The sequence below is a fragment of the Hermetia illucens genome, chromosome 4 (assembly GCF_905115235.1).
Source record: "Hermetia illucens chromosome 4, iHerIll2.2.curated.20191125, whole genome shotgun sequence".
In the NCBI taxonomy this organism is placed as follows: domain Eukaryota; kingdom Metazoa; phylum Arthropoda; class Insecta; order Diptera; family Stratiomyidae; genus Hermetia; species Hermetia illucens.
In genome coordinates, this window is record NC_051852.1 from 141040228 (window position 1) to 141058460 (window position 18233).

Sequence of the window (18233 nt, forward strand, 5' to 3'; positions counted from 1 at the left end):
CAGCCTCGGCCAGGATGGATTTTACAACGACGAACCCGGCGTTGACAACGGATTAACGATTTGCACATTTTCCCATGAAATGTGCGCTCTCGTTAGCCGATACCCTGTCCCAATATAAGGCTGATTTAACAGCGTTGCAAGAGATGCGGTGGAAAGGGACCGGTTTCCTGGAGAAGAGCCGCTGCACCGTATATTGTAGCGGCCATCCAGTAAACCATGTGCTCCGAGTAGGTTTCTTAGTCAGCTAAAAAATGAAACTGCTGTTATCGGCTTTGAAAATATAAGCGAAAGGCTATACACTCTGCGAAATATAAGCCTTATTAACGTTCACGCCCCTACAGAGGAGACTGCAGAGGCAGAGAAGGATACCTTCTACGAGGCAGTTGGGCGGACCCTCGAAGCCTGGCCCAAGTATGATATCAAAATCATACTTGAAGATTTTAACTGTCAAGTAGGGACGGAGTCCGTATTTAGGCGATACATTGGCTCCCATAGCTTACATATGGATACAAGTGATAACGGACTGCGGATTATTCAGTTAGCAATATCGCACGAAATAGTTGTTAATAGTTGTTGGAAGTACCTGGTTTGCGTGGAAAGCGGTCCACAAACGTACATGGGCCTCTCCAGACGGGACCACTTTCAACCAAATTGACCACGTGCTGATAGAACGCCGTCACCTCTCAGCCTTGATGAATGTCAGAACATATGGGGGGGCCAATATAGACTCGGACCACTATCTCGTTTGCATAGTGCTCCGAGTTCGAATTACGACACCACCTACAGTCCCCTCTGATAATCAGTTGAGAGTGAATACCGAAGCCATTCACAACACAGCCCTCCACAACACCTATAAGGGCGAAATGGATGCCGCAATAACCGCAGCTAACAAATGTCCTGGAGATGAAGCATCAACAAATGATCTTCACAACCGCCTGAAGAACGTTATCATTGATAAGGCGGCCTCAGCCGTAAGAAAAGTTGGAACCGCTGGTTTAACGATGAATGTAAGCTAGCAACGGAACGGAAGAATGCTGTATACCGAGAAATGTTGCATTCTGACAGAACGCGGAGACATGCGGAGACTTATCGCGAACTTTGGCTAGCTGAAAAGCAACTTCACAGATGGAATAAGGAAGCCTGGGAACCAATAGGTCTGGGAACTAGAAAAGCACAGGGAGCAACCGCACCATGCGTGGGAATTTTACCATCAAATCAGCAGGATAAAGCCTTATACACCTCGATGCTCATCCTGCCGAGACAAAGAGGGATATCTGATTTCCGACAGAATGGGCACATCGGAGCGATGGTTTGAGTATTTTGATGAACTGCTCAACAACCAAAATATCGGCGAGTTGGAGGTCCCGCCAACTGATGACGACGGACAAATGCTGCTATCACCGAGCATAGGAGAAACAGTCCGTGCAATTCATCGGCTTAAAAACCGTAAGTTGCCAGGAGCCGATGGAATTACAGCCGAATTGGTTCCATATGGAGGCGACTAATTACACCAAGTGGTTTATCAACTGATGTTCAAGGTATGGGACAGCGAATCAATGCCTGACTTTTGGCAACGAGGCATTATCTGCCTCATACATAAAAGGGGGAATATTACGCAATGCAGCAATTATAAAAGTATCACGTTGTTGAGTACCATTTATAAGATATTCTCCGCTATCTTGCTAGGCCGGATAGCCCCATACGCCTAGAACATAATTGGCCCATACCAAAGAGGCTTCACTCCAGGCAAATCAGCAACAGATCCGCTTTTTTCAGTGCGGCAAGCGCTGGAAAAACTGTTGGAATATGAATATCAGTTGCACCGTATTTTCATCGACTTTAAAGCCGCCTATGATAGCATAGCCAGGGTAAAACTGAACACAGCCATGAGAGAATTCGGTATCCCGACGAAATTAATAAGACTGACTAGGCTGACCCTGACCAATGTACGAGGCCAGATAAAACCGGCAGTATTACTCTCAAGACCATTCGCAAGCAACAACGGTCTAAGACAAGGGGATGCCCTATCATGCGTCCACTTTAACGTGGCCCTGGAGAAAGTAATCCGTGTTGCTGAGGTAAATGCGAGAGGTACGATCCTCTTTAAGTCCACCCAACTATTGGCCTATGCTGACGATATCGTCATCATGGGAAGAACGACCCGAGACGTACAAACTGCCTTTATCCAGATCGAGCAGGCGGCGATTGGCGCGAGATCTTGGGCTGCACATTAATGAAGGCAAGACAAAATGTATGGTGGTAGGGTCAGTAACAAAAACCAACCAACCTAAGACATCAAACCGCACTGGTCAAACGGGAAGAATAAAGATAGGAAACTACAACTTTGAGACCGTTGATAATTTCTCCTATCTAGGGTTGAAAATCACAACCGATAACAGCTACGACGATGAAATACGCGCACGGTTGTTGGCAGCCAACAGAGCCTATTTCAGCTTACAAAAACTGTTTCGCCTGAAACGTTTCACCCGAAGGTCAAAGTTCTTACTGTACAAGACTATGATCTTGCCAGTCCTCATGTATTCCTCGGAGACTTGGGTTTTTAGAAAAAAAGCAGCGAACTCTGGGCCGTGTTCGAGAGAAGAATCATCAACAGAATTTTTGGTTTGCTACATGAGGATGGACGATTCCGTGCCTCTATAACGTTGAAGTCTATGAGCAATACCACTACCGTTTGCTTGTGGATAAAATCTGGCTCAAGAGGTTGCAGTGGGCGGGTCACTTAATCCATATGGATGAGGATGATCCAGTCCGGAAAGTCTATAAGGGCAATATCTATGGTAGAAAAAGAAGACGAGGCAGACCCTGCCTGAGATGGAGCGATGATGTAGGTCAGGACGCCAGACAGCTTTTAGGGATATCGAATTGGTGGACTTCGGCGCAAAACCGGACTTCTGGAGTTCCGTATTAAGGCAGGCCTAGACCGGATACCGGTTGTTGCGCTGTTAATGATGATGTTCAAGGTGTGGACGCAGAGAACACATGGTGAGTTAAACTGTGATCTCACGCAGTTTCTCACGGGACATGGTGGGTACCGTAAATACTTCTATAGTTTTAAATTGAATAGCTCACTCAACTGTCTCAATAATAATAATAATAATAACTGTAGGGGCCCAGGTCTGGATCAGGTGCAGAATTTCTGGTATAAGAAATTTACCAGCGTACACAGTCGGTTGGTAAGCAGTATAAATGAGGTCATGAGTCGGCCGGAGGAATTTCCACCTTTCCTCACTGCGGGGATTACCTACTTTATCCCTAAGAAGGACAGGGTGCAGGACCCCGCAGACACAAGACCGATCACTTGCTTACCAACCCTCTATAAATTCATCACGTCCATTATTAGTGGAAGGATCAATGCGCACCTCGAGACCAACAACATTCTGTCCGAGGAGCAGAAGGGCTGCCGAGTTGGGTCAAGGGGTTGCAAAGAGCAACTCATTATCGACTCGGTAGTTGTAGGACAAGCAACTAGAGGCCAAAGAAACCTCTTCAGTTGCTATATCGATTATGCCAAGGCTTTTGATAGCGTTCCGCATACCTGGCTAATCGACATTCTACATCTGTATCGCATTGATCCAAAACTAATAAAGTTTTTGGCGACAGTCATGGAAGGGTGGCATACCACCTTATCGGTGCATACATCTGAGGGTGCTAATACCTCAGAGCCCATCCGTATACGGAGGGGCATCTTCCAGGGGGATTCATTGAGTCCTCTTTGGTTTTGTATGGCACTGAACCCCCTTTCATGGCTACTGAATGATGCTAGAGGGCATGGTTTTGCAATAAAATATGGCCTACGTGCTAAGTGCGAACTGACATACTTGATGTACCTAGATGACATCAAGCTGTATGCTGGTATTGACAACCATCTTAGAAGTCTGTTACGAATAATAGACATGTTCAACCGTGATATTCGGATGAAGTTTGGATTAGACAAATGTCGAATCCAATCCATCCGCAAAGGTCAGCACGAGCCGCATGCCGGACATAGCATTGGTGACCTCCACATCGAAGCTATGACCGAGATAGACTTCTACAAGTACCTAGGAATTCTGCAAGGAACCCATGCTCGAGTTGGTGATCTGAAGGAAGCTCTGCTGTCCGAATTCCTGCGACGTGTAAAGCTGGTGCTGAAATCGCATCTCTCGGGGCAGAATAAAATAAGCGCGTTGAATGTATTCGCTATCCCTTCACTGGCTTATGCATTCGGAATATTGCCGTGGACGAAGACCGACCTGGAAAGCGTCCAGCGGCGGATACGGACAACTATGTCCAAATTCCGAATGCATCATTCAAAGTCTGCCGTGGAGCGGATGGACTTGCCTCGTGACATCGAAGGTAGGGGCGTGGTTGACGTGGCGGCACAACATCATCGCCAAGTCGACTTGCTGCGCGCTTATTTTTACAGTAAAGAGCAGGCGAGCCCCTTGCATGCGGCTGTCTGTAAAGCAGACTGTGGACTGACTCCACTTAACTTGAAGGATCGATCTTTCAATCTCTGGGTGGGGTGAAGTCGGACCAGGAGCGGATCGATGAATGGAAGTCGAAGGCAATGCACGGTAAACACGTGAATTGTCTTTGGCAGCCATTTGTCGATTTGCATCTGTCGAACAGATGTGCTGGGGAGCTCTTTGCTGAGACGGAGGAGTTCATGTGTGCCATTCAGGATGGCGTGGTCGCTACCCGAGCTTATAAGAAGCTCATCATGAAAGAACGGGTGGAGAACGACCAGTGCAGAATGTGTGGTTCGGCGTTAGAGACGTTGGACCATCTCATTTCTGGCTGTACTGTTATGGCACCGGTGCAATACATCACCAGGCATAATGCTGTATGTAAGGTTATCCATCAAAACCTTGCATACAAGCATGGGCTGATCACGGGGACATGTCCGGTTTACCGATATGAGCCGCAAGCAGTACTTGATAGTTCTGCTTACAGCATGTATTGGGACCGGCGCGTTCTGACTGATCGCCACATTCCACACAACAAGCCTGACGTACTGTTAGTTGACAAGACGGGTCGCTCCGCGTATATTATTGATGTTGCTATCCCTCATAATAGCAACATTGAACGGAAATACGTGGAGAAGAAGGTGAACTATGAGCCATTGGCTCGGGAAATCAAAGAAATTTGGCGTCTCGAGCGGGTGGTTGTAGTTCCCATAATATTGTCAGCTACAGGTATTGTACCTAAATCCTTGACGGCTTCCCTTGATGTCCTGGGACTTTCACACAGTCTGGTTCAAACCATGCAGAAGAACACCATTCTGCATACGTGCTCGATGTTGCGGGGAGTACTCGACGGATTCTCCCACTGACCTACCACCGGCCGCCACCACCAGTGCCCCTTTAGTTTTTAAGTAGGTAGGATCGTCCGAGCCTAAATGCTTGGCACTTAGTGCTAGTATTAGGTAAAATCCGGCATCTGTCGAGATTGTGATAACTCGGAAATAATCGTTGGCGCAACAATCCATATTGGATCAGGGCCTTGAAGTGTGTTAGAGCACTTCATTCAAGACCGTAACGGTACACTAGGAGGCAATGTGGTCAGCATTGCGCTCGCCCGGAACACTAGCATCCGAAAGAGACAGAGGAGGCGAAAAACGTGTGGTTGCAAGTGCAATCGACGGACGAAGGGAAACGCTAGAGTCATGTCCACTCCGCGACGTAATACTTTGTAGTCGTTCCGCGGGGTAGAGGACAGGGGGTAGCTTTAGTGAGTAAAAATCCCACGCACTGGAACATGGATTTCTACCTCCGAGAAAAAAAGGCAGATAAACATTAAATGGATTTAAATAAGGTTTTGTTCAACAAAAACCTTAAAAACGAAGAGTTCCTTTAGAAAGTATGACACCACTTTTAACAGGATGTGCTTCGGCACGAGCCATTTATGACCAAATACTTTTTTCTAAAAAGGTCGGATTTGGATTTAGATTGGATTTGTTGTCCATATGTGAGGCTTTCGCCAATTGTCGTGTCGGAAAATATCCAAAAATTTAACTTTAATTAGAGCTATCACTTCATAAACTTCACAAATTAGTCAATGAAGTGTTAACTAGTATCATGAAACTACCATAAATTGTATTATGGTGGAATGAATCAAATGAATGGACTCTTCTCCTTTATAGCAGAAAAATGGGTATTAACCTTTGAGGATTTAGTAATTACCCAATTTGAAAGCATTAGAGAACTATTATTTCGCAACCTTAGTAATTACAATCCATTAGTTGCCAATGCAGTTTAATATGCATTTCCACAAACCAAGCGGCAACTAATCTGCTCGGCATTTACCTATGCTATATGTATATTCATCAAGTGTCCCTAAAAGGCCCTAACGCTCTATTACACGACTCCCACACTTACCTGTTTCCATTCTTCTGTTGTTCCGGTGGATCTTCGTCATCCACATCAATGGGCTCTTGTTTAGGTATAATCAACCCACTCTCAGCTTTTATATCGCTATCCTCACCCGATTGCTCCTTTTTCACATCACAATTTTCATTTGGTATCCTTGCTGTGTCGTTTGTTTTCGTTACCTCCTCTTGCATGGCATGCTCTTCTCCAAGGCTAAAATCGTCCATTTCACAGTCCAGCTCGGCTTCAAACATCTCCTGCGTAAACAACTCGTCGTCGTCATCGTCCTGATTACCTTCAAAGCTATCGTTCCCGACATCGTCGACTCTATGTGTTCGTTTCCTTTCGCGGTTTTCCTTTCCGTGGTAGTTTACATCCAATCCTGTCGATAAACCTTCCATCCGAAAGCGAGGCGACGGTTTAGGAATCTCATCGGGGCGAACACTGAATATAGGCCGAGTCATAATCCTTTCCATGGCGTAGAAATGCTTCCATGTAGGTTCTGTTATTATTCCCACTTCCATATCCTTTTTGATTCGGTTGTAAAAGCACTTCAAATTCTTAATCCTTGTGTTAATTTCTTCGGCGGTTCGGTGGTATCCATACTGTTTCAGCTGATCCGCCAGGCGAGCTATGACGGGATGTTTTTTGTGGGTGGTTATTAGCGTCTTCTGCACTTTCGGGTCACCCCATAGTGAAATCAGGAGCCTTGTTTCTTCCGTGTCGAAGTTTGGGTTGCGACCGTTGTATTTCTTATTGCCACCGTTCAGGACTCGATTGTTGGATGTCCAGTCACTGCGCCGTTTCGGGCCCATTTTTCTGGGAGCCGGTTAGTTGCGGGTTTAATGAAATTGCACTCGAACTAGATTGGGGTTTTCCCCAATTAAACCGATTTATTTCCGCAAAAAGGATGTATATTTCCGATTAAGCAAGAAATACGCACAGTACACGAGGTTCAGAGCCTGTCACTTGACACGCGATAAAACAAAAACTGCCCTTGCTCAGTTTAAGCTGTCGCAGTACGACGCTAAATATCCACCCTGACTACGCATATTGCGCCCCTGAACACTACAACTCCAATGCTTTTGTACACCCCTCGATGAAGATAGTACATATCGCGTTGGTTACTATTGACTCGAATAAAGTGTGTCCTTGGGAGATTTGTGAATTCCTTTTTAGGAATAGGGGATAGTCTTGATAAATACCCAGTTTCAAAAAGCATGTTAAGTTTATAGTTTTAATCCCACTTTAGCTTTCAGATAACTCCTAAACAATTAAAAATTCAGATAGATAACTTGTAGGAAGACGTTCCTTTTCAGCTCCACAAAATCAGGGCAATGAATGGATACATTCCTGTTCACATCCTGAAAATGAGGTCGAAGTTTCAATGGAATTTCACATCCGATTTCACTTAGAAAACCCATCCATAGCCACGCACTCGGTACAATTACTTCCCTTCACCACTGTCTCTGTAACGCAAGACAATATATTGTAAGGGGATGTTGACGACGTAGTCTCGCCTGTATTACACATGCGCGTAACATACCCGGGTTGCTGGGTCGCATGAGGCTTATGGCCGTAGCAGACATGAAGCGAATCGAAAAATAGTAACCACCCCATTCCCACCCCACGCGCAATATACTAAGCAAAATCAATAGAAAGCAGGGACGCGTCGTAGCGTGGCCGATGTGCAAGTGGCCGAGAAAAGTGAGTCCTTGTGCGCCGACTGACTATCGCGCATGGCATGCTTGGAATGCATCATTGTCTTGTCGGCCTTTAGTCAGTGGGCGATGGGTGTTTGGGGTGGTAAAATGGTTTGGGGTGCACTTTGAATTCGTGTGCATTGAATGCTTGAAATTCATCCTGAGGAGTGAAGTTTGAACGCGTGCGCGCTATATGTGAGCAACTGCAATGATTTATGATGTAGCGCGAGAGTTGAAGAAATGGAAAATGTGCGGATTTGCCTTGGGTGCTGAGTAAAAGGATATCTATTGTGTTTTCAGAGCGGGTCTTTTTCCGAGTTTGTGTGCATGTATCGGTGCTTTCTATTTCGTTGGGTTTGTGGGTGAAGGTTTATTTTTCCATGCGTAAAAACGTCTGCTTTTTTTATATTTCACTGGGTACTTAGATATTCCTCAATTATCAGTATTTGCATTTAGTCGGAATGACTATTTTTATTATCGTCGTAGGCTTAGATACACGTATACATATATATGAAAATGCATATAAAACTTTCAGCATTGATTTAATGGAAAAAACAGTCGAATATGGAAATAAATTTATTCAAATGAACGAAAAGGGATATTAGAAATCAGAAGGTTTTCTAATGCGCGATTAGGGAAGGATAAAATTATCATCATATTCATAATTACATATAACAGATCTACGGGTTTTTAATAAAAAAAATATTTTCTTGCTATGCAGGGCTAAGCAGAAAAATATAGCGTTGTAAGTATGTCCCTAGTTTCATTTATATACTTGCTATTTTGAATGCGTTGCTGGAATAGTACAAATACTAAGCAGAATTCGTGGAAAGTCCTTTCTCAGGACACGCTTATAAGAATTTTAATCATAGACTGTCGATTTACACGTAAAGTTATACTTGCAGGTCTGCACCATGAAATCTGTTTTTGAGTTGAGGATGTTGGGAGTCCTGAGTCCGCACCTACTTGGTGACGAACCGGACCACTTGGGAAGCAATTTACTTCCCTTTTTGTAGTCGACGGACTCCTCTTTTCTGGGTTAAACACCCAAGTTTTCAAAAAGAACGAAGAAGTTGACTGACGGTTTCTGTCACGCTGCTTACAGGGCAGAGGTGAGGCAGCGTCTGATGAGTAGCCTCTGTTCTGGACGAAACCGTCAGTCCATTTTTTCGTTCTGTTTTTGAGATTATACTGAGTTGACATTATTATTTCTGCGGTTGGAGTGTTCTTAGGTGGTTAGAATTTTTGCTTTTGATATAAAACAGCTCTTAACCCCCTTGGATGGGGCGAGTAACATCGTTCTACGTTGAATTTAATGGGAAGCTGCATGCATGGGAGAGGAGGGTATATTTTTTTCACCGAATATAATCAAATGCGGTGTCAAACGAAAGGTCTCCATTAGGACTTTCCAGAGCTGCCTTTAGTTTTTATAATTGATGTAAAAGCGGGGAGTGCAGAAGTAGCAAAATAATCATTTTTCTCACGAATCCATCCTCAGAAGCTACCAAACCAAAAAATCTGCAAAAAATCACAAAGCAGCCACTTTAAGGTGTCTGGACTAAGAAATACCTTCCATATCGATATCTGTACAAATACGGTTAATAATAGTTTATTACTATATCTTTGGAAATTGAGTGGATTTAAGTTTATGTTAGAATCAAAAATTGTAGTAATATGATAAAAAGCATGATACTAGTAAGTTTGGTAAAAATCGTACTACTACTGATAGTTCGAAGCTTCCTGTTTTGTGTAAATTACTGCAAGCGAAAATTGTCAGCGTCAGTATTACACTAAAGGAGTCGTTTGACGTGCTAAACGCATATGGTGTAAAAATGAGTCAATGTCATACGAAAATAAAAAAAAACCAAATAATTTTTTTTCTATTTTATTGAACTACAATTCATCAGTAATAAACAAGGCGGGAAACCAGAAGCTAGACGTTTGAGGTATAAAAGGTTTTGTGTTCCCCTATTATAGGAACAATAAATGAATGAAAGATCCGAAGGCCTTTGAAACTAATATCCAGATTTCCATGAAACTTGGCCTTCGTATTTTCGGGTTGGGTAGTTTCGGAAAATCAGTCCCATCTCACTTTAAGTGTGCACATTTTGACTCCTTACTCGCACACTTTATAACTTACATCAAAACTGTCATATCAGTTTCGTTTGGTGTTAATCGATATCTTTCTCTTGATACCCCACATGACCCCCTTTTAAACTCCACGTAATTTTACGTTGCTTTATGTCACACGCATACAGTGGGTTCCCATATGTCTACTAACTTTCGTTCGGATCAGCTAAGCCGTTTTGGAAAAAAGGGCGTGTGACAGACAGACAGACAGTGAATCGATTTTAATGTGGTTTTGTTTTATACAAAGCTGAGTCGACTGGTATCCGAAGTCAAAGCACGATACAAATTCCACTGCCACTAGTGAGATTTGAGCTTTGTGCATAAGTGGGTATAAGTGTTACGATCATTAATTTTACAACTTGGAGAACCATTGCCGTAAAGGTCTCAAGTTCTTATCACTCGCTTCTCGCCACTTCACACTTTTTCTCTGCCTGCTTATCACCTCTTGAATAGTCATGTCCTCCGGCTCTGTACTGTTCCGCAAGGTATGCTCATCTTGCTTAGAAGTTTTTCGCTGCTGTTTCGTACCTTCTCGCATAGCCGCCTCCTGCCATTTTACAACTTCACCTATGACCTCCCTTTCATGGTCTACTGGTTCCTGGTAGTTTCGCACTGAGCCAATATGTTTCCCACTTTGTATTAATGGCGGCTCGATTCGCAGAACTGAAATCAACGGCTAATGTTGAGGTACAATGGTCTCATAGGATGCGGCTTTGAAGTCAGTGACGGTGATAAAATGGCACGTTAAACCATGTATTAACAAACCCAAGGTGTTACAGGTCTTCGTGTCAAGTAGTTGCAGGAAGGTATCTTCTTCGGTATCTAATCAACCTGTCTGTGGGGCTTATGCTTTGAAGGAGTGAATCTTGCGATCAATTTATATAATAGTAACCTTCATCAACCGGCTATCAAGTGGCCCAATTTCTTTGATGACGTCACGAAAATCCTGAAATGGTATTTAATTTTTGTTTTCCTGAGCATGGTACAAAGTACATTACCTTTAATTTTCACCCTTTTTCTGAGTTCTGATCAGAATGTTATGCAAATAACATGGCGAGGTTTCCAAAATATCTGTCTCCCCGGGAATACAAATCCTCTTTAATTTTCGAAGTCCAAATGCTGCAGGCGCTGCCTAACTTTTATTATAAGGTTCAAAGGTGATAGTTTAAGTAACACCTCTAGGACAGAGGTCTGTATACCCTTCATGGCACTAGTAATGAAAATGAGTTTTTTGAGACGGAATAACTCCTCTGCGGCTTTCCTTTGCTTTACCTTGGGCTAACATACTGGACAGTTTTGTACCAAATGTAGAACTTCTTGAGGAAGCTTTGAGAGTGTTTGCAGGAATTTTTCCATAACAACCATACTAAAGTCATCAATTTATCCTTTGGGCTAATATCCTGTCCTATTTGATAAGACTACCAGTCCGTTTACAATAAGGTGTCACAGCAGTAGTGACAAACTCTTAATATGGTGGTGCACATGGTATTACTATAAAAATGCGATTGAGTCAGCCTGGCCTCCAATGAGAATTATAGTGGTCATTACATCGTCCCTTCTGGTGGAGATATCTTCGAACAACACTTCTATGAATGTCCCTAATGGCTGCGGCTATTTATTGTGAAAAACGGTTTCAGTTCTTGATATTAGTTTATACAATATTGTTTCAAAGGGTGTTCCCTTCCCAGTCGATTTATGTTGATTACAGAACTGTCTTTGGGATTGGTAGTTGGCAGATTATTCGCTTAGGAAAGCAGTTATCATAGAAATCGTATAACAATTCCATCATATTTAAATGCATATATTCATGGTTGCCGTAGAGCCCTATGTGGCGCATAGCGCGTCATCCATACCCACGCGTTATCGCTGTCCGTTCCTCTCAATGTGCTTCAGGTCACTCCACGATATTTTGAGAAGTTTGTACATCTCCTCCACTCTTCTACACCATGTAGTTCTAGGGTGACCTACTCCTCGGCCACTTTGGGATAGTGGATTCTATTGCATGGCTTACTCTTCAACACCTAAGCGGGTATCTGTTTATTCACCCTACTCGATTTTTCATTTGGGATTGTCTCAGGTCAGAATGTGCCTATAAAATGAGTAAACATAAGTGCTTTTGTTGTTGTGTTTATCTTTTTTAAATTAAAAGCCATTTGGATAAGATCCTTGACTTGAGCAAGCAGATGTCATCAGTGTAGTCGAGGTATTTGAGAAAAGATGGCATAGTCCATTAATACCCTCCAAGTCCTCCGGACAAGGCAACATCAAGAATGTCGTCAATAACGAGAAGAAAAATTATCGGCAACAAGATACAACCGCTTTGGACTTCAAATTCCTTCGCACCATGTGACATTTTAGGCAATCATATGTCACTATGAAAATAGCTATTTGCCTGTTTACGTAGAGAATTGCAGATAAACTATTTGTCAACTCTGCCGAACGTTTTCTCGAAATCGATGAAAAACAGGTGGAGTAATGAGCTAATCTTTACATAATGCCCGACAAAGATCCGAAGACTATTAATGTGGCAAGAAGTTTGTTGTTGTGTGTGTATATTGATGCGTTTGAACCTGATTTTAAAAATCACTTGCAATTGTCGTACTTAAGATGGATACCCTTTTCGGAATCGCGATGTTCATCCCCTTTTCCACTCTCTAGGAAAGATCCCAGATTCGCAGGAATGGCAAATAGAAGTAGTAGCTGTACAGAGGCAGAAGAATTTGCATGGATAAGTTCCGCGAGGAGATCGTCAAGACAACAGGGTAGATGATAAGTATGTTGCCTTTTTAAAGATGAGTGATCGGGTGAATTTAAGTTATACAACTTCAAGAGTAAACACTCACAGTTGCGAAAGGAAGTGAACAATGTTAAGCGAGTGCAAGGAGCTATACGAGGTTACTTCACGGGGGGATATCTGTGTTGCGCTAAGGGAACAATTCAATCTTAGCGAAATTGAGGAGAATGCGTTAAAGAGGATGAAGAAGCCGTATGGAGGTACACAGGCCACCAATCTTCAGAGGCAGAGAGCTAGGCTCGATCGTTGATCTGACTCCATCAGTTCTTCGTTAGCGAAAGGGATGGTTTGGCGGGCGAGTGAACACTACATCCGCGATGACCCCCAGACAATCAAAAACGGAGGAGCCCAGCGTCGAATGCCTAAAAAAGCGGAAAAACCAGGATAGCTGGCGGCTTTAGAAAGTGATCACGACCAGAAGGGACGCTGGAAAAAGTGAGTTAGTTATGTCAGCGGGTAACTGAGGCATGTGACGCTACAATTCCGCGGCGGAGGTTCCATCACAGCAGGAATCTAAACTACTAGTGGAACCAGGAAATCTCGCTGTTGAGATAATCGTGTCTGCGAGCGAGTGGCTTTGCTAAAGGATAAGAGGGAAACCAGAACATCGGCAGACAAAGAAAGAACAGGCAAATTCGAACGCATGGGTCGCTGCTTTTTAGATTGTAATGAACAAAATTTATGAACAAAAATTACTACAAGTGACGTGCCGGCGGCTCGTATTCAAAATAATCGCAATTCTTTTCCCACAGCAGGAAGAAAATGGATTTCAGTCAGTGGCTCAACAGGACGACTTCTCAGTCCCCGGGGTTGACTGAGGAGGAACTATGAAAGATGTGTAGATGAATTGAGGATAATGAAGCTCCGGGATAGGGCGGGACTCCGAACAAAGCCCTGAAGTTAGCTTATAAAACAGGTCCGCTTGGTTTATATATACACTTGAATCTCTGGATGTCAGGAACGTCTTTAACTGGGCCAACTGGGTCTGGATTAAAGACGCCCTGGCTAAACTGGGTGTTCCTGGTTGCTTAGCGTGTATAAAGGAGAGTTACGTTTCTGACTTCTTTGGTACGAGGCAGATTTTCTCTAAGGTTCTCTATTGGAGCCCGTACTGTACGACTTTAAGTGTGCCGGAGTGCTTAGCTTTCGCGTAAGAAAAGTGGCGACTTTGAAACCAATGAACAGACGATCTGGCAGTGGTATTAGTTGCTAAACACGACATCATCAAAGCATGGTTACAAATGGTTAAATTGGACCTGACGGAAGCGGTCCTTGTTACCAATCGCAGAAAAAACAATAAAGTCCAAATCCGGCTTGGTAATCACGAGATCATTTTAAAATCGATTATTAGATATCCTGGGGTAATAATCGATTGCAGCTTGAGCTTCAAGGGGCACCCGAACTATGCGCGATACAAGGCAGCAAAAGCTAGTTCATCTCTAGCAAGGATGATGCCTAATATTGGAAACCCAAGATCCGCGACTAGGTTGCTGACCGCAGGGGTGGTGAATGATATTCTGCTATACGTGGATCCTGTCTCGGAAGTACTGCACAACACGGTGAACCAGAGAAGGGTGAGTTCGGTATACCATCCGGTCGAGTTGAGGATTTGCAGTGCATATAGGACAGTATCTGGTGAGGTATTGGGTGTCATCGCGACAATGATTCAATTGGACTTTCTAGCGACTGAGGCACACTGTGTCTACCAGAGCGAATCCGGTCGATGTGACTGCGGATTTCAGAAAAGCCACTAGGAAGGAGCTGTACAGCAGCTGGCAGCAACAGTGGGATACTTGCGAAAAAGGCTGCTGGACCCATACACGGATTTCTTGTATTGAGAAATAGGTCAAGCGAAAACACGGAAAGTTGAATTACATACTAACATATTTACTGGTGGAACACGGCGGATAGAGGAAGTACTTACATTGCTCCGGATTGCACGGATCCCAAGACCCGCGACATGTTATGTTCCATTGATCGAGATTCGCGATTAACAGAGTGAGGTTAAACAATGCCCTCAACGCAAGTACCGGACCCTATTTTCTCTTCAAGGAGATGCTGATTTCGGAAGCAAATTGGCGCCTGGTAAAAGTAATAATAACTGCGATACACGAAAAGCTGGAGGAACTGAATCCAGCCTGGAAAACGCGACGGATGCGTAACATAATCGAGCTAGCATAAACAGGAGCTATCATCGGAAGTAATATTACTGGTTTCGCGGGAATATGGGGCGAAAAGTTGGGGTGGTATTCATGGGTGAGAGTCCCGCACATTGCTGTAAACCTGGCGCAGTAGCGTTTTTTTAAGATTTCAATCCCCAACCATAGAAAAAAAAAACAATCATCAAATGTGAAAAGATGCAGCGTTTCAAAATGAATCTTGGTGGCGTATCTAAATTATGTAGCCTCTTGCAAGTTGTTGCTAGACAGGTACAGCAACCCTAATGAATATCCGCGCAAATCCCGCAGATATCATACGCTACATTATCACGAATCATATCAAATATTGAGCACCATAGTAACCAAGAACTATGTCGCTTTAAGCAGCTCACTTTTAAGCGCCACGTTACTGGAGCGCGGCGTTGGGAGCACAGTCCTTTTTCCGAAATGTATTAACATGTTTGAAAAAATGCTGGGAGTGTGCCCGTAAGCAGTAAAAGCCTGCAGTTGCATCCTTAGTGAACTTAGAAAAGTGAAACCATAGGCAACGGTGCTCGTTAGGAGAGAAGGTTATTTCCTAAATGGAGGCTTGACTGCATAACAATTTATCGATTGCGTTCATTGCAGTCTACTGAAAGTTTATTGCTTGTTTCCTCTTCCTAACTTATTCCTTCATAACTATGTTAGGTTACATTCTAATAATTTGTAAACAACTTACTTATGTTCCTTCCTGCCTATATTTGCCTGCTCTGGAATCTGTTCATCATCATCGTCCACTTCAATAGGCTCCTCTTTCGGGACAATCACTTCCTCCACATCAATATCTAAATCCTTTTCAGTCAAATCCTTTCGACAGTCTCTATTCTCATCCTCGCCATCATCATCATACGTCAGCTCCGTTGATAGCAATTCTGCCGGAAAGGATTCATCGTCGCTCAACTCGTCGCTTCTGGAATCGCTAGCGGTCGAGTCTGGTTCCATTTTAAATCTCGGCGACGGTTTGGGCATTTCATCGGGACGAACACTGAAAACGGGGGTGGTCATGATTTTATCCATTGCCGGGTAATGCTTCCATGTAGGATATGGAATCACGCCTGCATCCAAATCCTTCTTGATTCGATTGTAGAAACATTTCAGATTCTTGATGCGGGTGTTGATTTCCTCGGGAGTGCGATAGTAGCCGCGCTGGTGCATTTGCTCAGCTATTCTCGCGATTACGGGGTGCTTCCGATGGGTGGTGATAAGAGCTTTTTGGATTTTAGGATCACCCCAAAGAGAAATTAACAGCTTAGTTTCGGAAGCCTCGAAGTTAGGGTTCCTATGTGGGTGAGCTTTTTTACTTGTAAGGGAGGCCGGTCGGGTTTTTGGGGAGCCACCAGTTAGGACCCGATTTGTAGACATCCACATGTCTGTGCGACGTCTAGTTTTACTCATATTAATGTTGTTCAGAAGCGTTTCCTCGATTTTCTTTTCACTTTCACTTGTCTTTCACTGACTGACCGACAGTCGCTTATTTAACAAAACGCACCACCGAATCGTCTCACAGTCGAAACTGTTTGAGCATCGTCAACAACCTATGCTGGGGTTCGGCTATTATCCTCTGCTCGTATAGTTCCGCATGCACGCACATGTGTGCGACGTGTATTTTAGGGGATGAAATTCTGCGCCTGCGATGTAGTTGAGAATTGGTCATTATGTCGACTTGCGATTAAGGGTTTCGGGACTTATGACGTTTGCCAGTTATTTTCTACGCTTATTGTTTTGTTGATTAATCGATATTTAGCGAGTTTGCGTAGAATTTGGACGTAAGGTATCTTAAGAGTTTGCTGGCACATGCGCCAGATTTTATTGGGAAAGGAAGGGAAGAGTAGCTTGACTTAAGCGACTGCGCTAATTATGTTCTCTGCTTTGGTTGCAAGTGGTGCGAAGTGAATTATTAAGTAGGAGTAATATCAGTTAACGTGGGTAAATTCGAGCCAGGAATTTTGCCCGGTGGAAACTATGGAGAAGTATTGATATGCGGTATTATGTTGACTACAACGATTGCGCAGTGTTTGTTTGGCGATAAATGAACTACATACATATATAAGAAAGCACGTCATGAATTTTGGTGGCTGAAGTTTCCATTTATAAGGTTAAACTGGTAGCAACATTTTTACTCTGAATGAATTGATGATTGATAGGATTTCTTTCTGAAAATAAAAAATAAAAAAGGAACATTTTAGAATAAATTAAAATGAAAATCAAAATTTTGCTTTAGATAGCTTTGAGCTTTATATATATACAATGGAAAATGGCGATTTTCAATGAATGTGAGGAAATTACGAAAGATTCTCGACGATGGTGGGGATAGTGTTCATCGTCTACCTATTGTAATGTACTTTACAAAATCATAACTTGCGTCAGATAAAAATCAGATTAGAAATGTTATTGCCAACCAAGGGGTTATATAGTTCTTATATCGGAGCTATAGAGTAAACTTCATGCGTTTATTATTTAATTAAATCCTTCATTGTATCTGGTCTAGCCTTGCTTAGTAAGGAACTCCAGACATCCCGGTAACCCCAAAAATCGCCTGTCGTCTTGGCCTACGCCATCGTCCCATTCGAGCCAGGGTGTCTCACCTCTTCTTTTCCCACCATAAATACTACTCTTATAGATTTCCCGAGCTCAATCATCCTCACTCATACGGATTAAGTGACCTATCCACCGCAACTTATTCAGCCGGATTTTATCCATAACCAGGCGGTCGTGGTATCGGTCATAAATTTCGTCATTATATAGGCTATGGAATCGCCTGCCAGAGGATGCTTGCAGGAGGATGATCCTCCAGGCGACCAAAAATTCTTCCTTAAAAAACGGTTAAGAGTTCGCAATTTGTCTTGCAAAGAACTCAAGTTTCCGAGGAATACATGAGAATTGGCATAGTGAGAAGTTTCGAGCGGAATACTTTCTGTAAGCTGAAATAGGCTCTGTTGGCTGTCAACGACCGCGCGTGGATTTGTTCATCATAGCTGTTATCGATGTGACTTTCGACCTTAGATGGGAGAAAAGACGTTCTCAGTTTCCGAGTGCT

General features: G+C 43.4%; 1 protein-coding gene across 2 annotated transcripts in view; it reads right to left on the reverse strand.

Annotated features, from left to right (window-relative positions):
- Positions 1-16882, reverse strand: part of LOC119656116 — a 37401-nt gene extending 20519 nt beyond the window's left edge. Inside the window, exon 1 of one of the 2 annotated variants that reach the window (XM_038062439.1) lies at positions 15876-16882. In XM_038062439.1, coding sequence (XP_037918367.1) covers positions 15876-16591 — 716 coding nt within the window. In that variant the 5' untranslated portion in view covers positions 16592-16882. Of the gene's footprint in view, positions 1-6380; positions 7393-15875 lie in introns of those variants that run through there. The other variant, XM_038062438.1, reaches the window with a different exon arrangement.
- Between the last annotated feature and the right edge of the window lie 1351 nt (positions 16883-18233).